This window comes from Drosophila willistoni, chromosome 3R (assembly GCF_018902025.1).
Source record: "Drosophila willistoni isolate 14030-0811.24 chromosome 3R, UCI_dwil_1.1, whole genome shotgun sequence".
NCBI classification, from domain to species: domain Eukaryota; kingdom Metazoa; phylum Arthropoda; class Insecta; order Diptera; family Drosophilidae; genus Drosophila; species Drosophila willistoni.
Window position 1 is genome coordinate 28,144,395 of NC_061086.1, and position 6,202 is coordinate 28,150,596.

Here is a 6,202-nt window from a genome sequence, read left to right on the forward strand (position 1 = left end):
TTTGACCATGGCACAAAGAAAAGATTTCCCTTCTTTGATCTCTCAATGTCTCTTTCTCTCGCTCTCTCTGTGTGTATGAGAGAACTCTCTAGGTCTCTCACATTGAGCCCCGCGACATTGAAATCTCAGCTTCAAGTCGCTTTTGCCGGCCAACCTGTTACTATGGCTCCAACTGCAAGCTAACCAAACTATCGCGTCTATAAAGACAATAACAATAACTGGAGACGATCTTCAGGTTCGGCTTTCGGCCACAATTATCATTCAGTCAGTCTCTGAGCAAGCGTTCAAAGCGAAGGTTGTTGTTTTCTGTATCTGTGACTTCGATTTAACTCTTTAACCATTGTCTGTCTAGTCCAAAGTTCACAGTAAATTGCAAGCGAATTTTTATTACCAATCAAGACTAAATCAATACAAAACAGGTGAGTAACAAAAAAAATGCCGATCTTGGCAGAAAACAGGTCAGTTGTAAGTCTGGAGCAAGTCTTGCGGCAGGGTGGGGCAGAAGAGCACAGAAGCGTATCATCCACAGTTGTTGTTGTTGTTGTTTTTTTCTCTTCTTCTTCTTATTTTCTTGTGACGTGGACAGAAAGCAACAAAAATATATCTACCTGTAATACACACACACACATACATACGACTTTCTTCTTCTTTCGATTACCTGTAGACGCCAATGAACTTAAGCTTGGTTTTGACCATCGTTTCATAATAAGCCATAATTATTTATGAAAAGTGAAAGTGTAAATTTTGTTAACATTTTTTCTCTACTTTTTTTCAAAATCAATTTCATAAAACTTAAGATACAGAGTCAAAAATTGTGATAGACTGACCGATAAAAAAAAGCCAAAAATTTGAAAGAAAAAACTGGTTTAACACTTTGAGACATTATGTCGCTTAAATTATATAACCAACCAATTTGCATATATATATTATATATACACTTTTGTATACAATATTATTTATAGGATGGGTTTCATCTTGAATTGGTTACCAAGCGATCACTATATATGCGATATTTTGTTCATGACTTTAACAGCGGGTATTGTGGCTACCTTGATGAGCATACGATTCTACTTACGCATTACAGCGGGTCGTTGTTTCACAGAGGTAAACCATAATTCCCCTCCTCCCCTCTCCGATATTTGTATGTGTAACTACCTATATATTCCGCAAATTATATAATGACATACAGCACAGTAATCGTGACATGACTTGGACATTTCGAAATGTATTCATATTAGGTGTTGGCATTTCCGTTTTATTCCATATTTATCTATGAGAATCTCTGAAGATTAAGCGGTTTTCTTTTGAAGCGTAAGAAGATAATGATCTAACCCAGTTCCTCGACCCCCTATGGATTTACCATTGTCTATATGACATACATACATGTACTATGAATCTTGGTAGAGATAGTCAAGCAGATATCTAAAACTAAACCTATAAGATTTAACTTAAAAAATCATTATCCTATCCATTATATAGCACCCATAGGGTGAAGTGGTAAAAACTTATGTATTTTAGCGATTTGGACTTCATATATTAAGGAGTCCATCAAGAGGCAAGTCGTTTTTTGATATATCCCTCTGTCTGTTCATATTAAATTTGTCGAATTTCAATAATTAAGAACGATTTTCCCTTCAAAATACCCGAAAAATAAACTAGATCCGCTACTGTATCGGAGATTCAGAGTCAATAAGAAACAAACCAACATTGACAATTCATACGTAACTTTAAATATATAATTAATACCTATTTGATCTATAATTAGTTCTACATTGAGAGGTGACATCTCTCTTGGAAAGCATAAGTTGACCAGTTGAGATAAATAATCAGTTTAGAAGAAGTAAAATTAAAAAAATTTCAATTTTAGGTTCATCATTTAGTTATTTCCACATAATTTTTTATAGTTAGGCCTATACTAAGTTAGCTATTAGACCTTTTATTATTAGCTAAGTGTTTCAGCCATGACGTCTTGACTTAATTATATCCAGTTGGAGTGAATAGAGAATTAGAGTGCGTCATTTTGTGGTACAGTTAACCGGTTGCATCTCTGGAAAAGTATCTGCATTACAAATGACGAGATACAGATCATTTACATGGGGTGAAAAAAAAACAAAACAGAAAAAATTAGGTCTGACACTGAGTAAACCTCAATAGCTCTCGGTTTTCACAAGGGGAAGGGGTCGGGTAATTAAACGCTCCGTTAATGGGCATAGATACTAAAAGCAGCAACGTTTTATAGTACTTGTTACTAACTATCCATGTCATAGGCTATGATTACAATAGCTGTGCGAATTTTTGTGTTTTAATTAATAACTACTAAAACTAAAATCATTGTCGTTTGTTATCGTTGCTTATTAACTTATTGACATTTGACATTGCCGTTTTTCAGACTAAAATGGAGGGAAAAACTGTTATTATCACTGGAGCCAACAGCGGTATTGGCAAGGAGACAGCCAAGGATCTGGCTGGTCGTGGAGCTCGCATTATTATGGCATGCAGAAATCTAGAGACAGCCAATGCAGTCAAGGGTAAGTCAGAGATTAAGTGGTAAATTATAAAGTCTGGCTTATGCAAATTCATTTTCTCGCCAGATGAAATCGTCAAGGAGACTAATAATAACAAAGTTGTGGTTAAGAAACTAGATTTGGGCTCTCAGAAATCGGTGCGCGAATTTGCCGCTGATATTGTGAAAACGGAATCGAAAATCGATGTACTGATTCACAATGCTGGCATGGCCCTGGCTTTCCGTGGACAGACCAGCGAGGATGGCATTGAGCTGACAATGGCAACGAACCACTATGGCCCATTCCTATTGACGCATCTATTGATTGACTTGCTCAAGAAGAGTGCTCCAGCCCGTATTGTGATTGTGGCCTCCGAGTTGTATCGTCTGTCCTCGGTGAATTTGAATAAGCTAAATCCCATTGGCACATTCCCAGCTGCCTATTTGTATTATGTGTCGAAATTTGCCAACATTTACTTTGCCCGTGAGCTGGCCAAGCGTCTGGAAGGTACCAAGGTCACGGTTAACTTCTTGCATCCCGGCATGATCGATTCGGGCATTTGGCGTAACATTCCATTCCCCCTCAATCTGCCAATGATGGCCATTACCAAGGGTTTCTTTAAGACAACTAAGGCTGGTGCCCAAACCACAATCTATTTGGCCACATCCGATGAAGTGGCCAATGTTTCGGGCAAATATTTCATGGACTGCAAGGAGAGCACGCTCAATGCAGCTGCTCTTGATGAGGAGAAGGGACTCAAATTGTGGGAGGAATCGGTGAAAATTGTCAAACTGACACCCCAAGAGCCCAAGATCTAAAAAACATTTGACGAAAGTTGAATGTTTACTCATTCTGATTTCTGTTTTCTTGCTATAAATATTGAATTGAATTATTGCTTTTTATAATTAAGGGGAGTAGCTTAAGGTTTTTCTACAAAAAATAAAAAATATATAAAGACATATTGTAAAAATGTTACTATTAAATTGATCGACTATTGAGAATGTATTTATAAGCCAAATGAAATATTTCTCATTAAATATTTAGCTACATGAAGTACACTTTTTTGTGGCATACTTCTAGGAGGTAAATTTCATTTATGAATGAAGAATAAGAAGAATTTAGTTTAGGCAAACGTTATAATGAATTTGTATTTTAGAAGATTCTATTAATCACTTAGCCAGACTAAAACGAAGAGTTCTATATTTAAAAGTTTGGTGATCTTGGAATAACAACTAAATTCCATCAAAAACTTACATAAACTTAAGCAGTAGCTTTCAATGAATTGCGTCAACTTTGTTGTCAACTTGTTGTTATGATCCTGATCCTGTTTTTTTTTTTGGCAGAGTCAACGTTTCAATTTCAGCTCATGAGAATCAACGAAAACGAGGAATCACAGCACCAAACGGTAACCTGATATGGATGGACGAATGAGCCAAGTTAAAAGTATCACAAGAATGAATCGTCGATTCAAAATTCTCACACAAAATTCGTGTGCCTGTCGGTCACCTGTTGATCGGATCGGAGGGCACAACAAAAGGATGTGTGTGCGTGTGTGCATCCCAGGGGAAACGCTCTTGCTTCTGGGTGGTTACAATGCATAATCTGATAACATTTTGCCAGCGCATCTTCCATTTGTTGTCACTCGGTTAATTTAATGGGTGCTGCATAACGCCCTTGCGGTTGGTTTTTGATATGATTACTATCATTTGCTTGTGGGCACGTGACTTCTTGGGTAAGTAGCGGCGCTAAATGATAGTCATCATCAGTGGCTAATAACATGTTAACAACTATAATTGAAATTTAATATTTATCCAAAGTATTACAGGATAAGCGTTTATGCGGTTTTTGCCAAAATGCAATTGCAGATCACAAAACGTGTCCTAGAGATAATTGCCACAGCAGGGGTAAGCAGGGCAGGGGAGGGCAGCTATGAGTACCGGCTACTGTTTGTGTGTGAAATTGAGGCATCGCTCATTTATTTGTCAAAGTGATTCTCTAATAAAAAACAAACAAAAAACGAAAAATGGTTATATTGCTGCATTGGTTTGTACTTAGCTGTCAGTCTCTCACACAAACAATTGAAAAGGGAACAGGACGCGGAGGAGTATGAGGACGAACCCTTCCTTGCTCTTGTGTCTTCTGAAAGTATCGACTTACACAAAATTTTAATTTGGCGCGCTTCACTCAAGTGTATTCAAGTAGTATCTCAAAAAAAAAAAAACATATTGTCAAGGCCCAAGTTCGAATGTAATTCAAGTAGTTGCTTCTGTCTTCTGTCGGATATGTCTTACTCCTACTTGGACTTCAATTCCGACTCCTGCTCCTGATAAGTCGTCAGTGCCATTGCGCCTCGCGTTTATAATAAGCTGGCTTAGGTTTTTAATAAGAAGTGGGTTATGAGCCTGGCTCGTACAGCTGTCGAATGGCTAGTCCTGGCCAACAAATGCCAGCCCACAAGTACGACGGCTGTGCCTGTCCAAAAAGTGGTCATCGATACTTTCTTCAACGTGTCAAAGTAAGGGCTGTCAAAGGAATTATATGTAACTAGCAAGAAACAGTTCGACCAACTGCCAGCCGACCAAAATGTACAACATTTGTTGACAGTCCTCAGAAATTATTATCATTGTAATGGATACATATGTATTTGATCAGATCGTCCACGACTGAATTCAATATGTCAATCAAGGAAATCCATTTCAACAACTAACTATTGGCAAGTATAACAATTTGAAGATCTGACAGTTGAAATTAAAATTTAAAAGTTTGAAGCAAAAGCAAATTTCATTTAAACTCTTTCATTATATACTCATTCCTCTCATAAATATTGCCAAATTCTAGAAGGGATCAGTAAGAATTACTCTAACTAAATTTGCCAATCACTTTCACATAGAATCATCTTTTGACTTTTAATCTAATTTCAATTCTTAATAGAATTAAAATGAATAAATATTGCTAATAGTTTAACTATTTGTTCATATAAACCTACAAGCTGCTGGGTGGGTTATAAATATGATAAATAAATAGAAATTTGTACTTGGAATTTGTCGGAATTGAAGTTAGGACATTTTGAAAGTCAAATGCAATATCTTATATTTGGATTTCTTAAGATATCCCTAGATTAATTACAACTGAACTAGTTGTAACTGGTTTCCAGGATATTATCACGTTATTAATCATTATTATGTAAAGTTGCTCATCATGTAAACTTATTCAAACCAATTAATAAAGTTAAATGAAAATGGATATGATATGGGATATTCTGTTATCAAATTAAAGGTAATTAAATTGGCTTTCGAACAACATTCAAATATGTTTAATCAACTGGTAATTCGGCTTTAATAACAGATACTATCAATTCGCCTTATGAATTAAAAGTGAGTCTAACTAAAATCTTTTGAAAATTACAACAATTTATCAGGCTTGAACTAAATTTTATAATTAGTCTTTGTATAAAATATGCTAAACTGGGCATCAACTCAATTTAAGCATATACTATAATTATCTTCATATGGACATCCCTTTTGGACACAACCAACCCCCCGCTCCCCCCTAGTTTTAGCTAATATTAACCGGCATTCAATATGAGCAAATGGTACTAACATGTTGAATGACTTGACTGGCAACATAAAAGCAAAGCGCAGCCAAACCCGAGAAGCCTCAAGAATGCCACCCGAAAAGTATTTCATTGATTTTCGAAG

At 36.3% G+C, this 6,202-nt stretch overlaps 1 protein-coding gene across 2 annotated transcripts; it reads left to right on the forward strand.

Moving 5' to 3' along the window:
- The first annotated feature begins 255 nt into the window (after positions 1-255).
- LOC6647633 (retinol dehydrogenase 14) lies at positions 256-3,463 on the forward strand. Of its 2 annotated transcripts, none has more exons than XM_002069547.3 (3): positions 256-419; positions 2,390-2,528; positions 2,592-3,463. In XM_002069547.3, exons 2-3 carry the CDS (start codon positions 2,396-2,398, stop codon positions 3,320-3,322), a joined length of 864 nt encoding a protein of 287 aa, XP_002069583.2. In that variant the 5' UTR covers positions 256-419; positions 2,390-2,395; the 3' UTR covers positions 3,323-3,463. The 2 variants fall into 2 exon arrangements, with proteins under 2 accessions (XP_002069583.2, XP_023034375.1); XM_023178607.1 differs by lacking the exon at positions 256-419 and adding an exon at positions 964-1,104.
- The last annotated feature ends 2,739 nt before the right edge of the window (positions 3,464-6,202 follow it).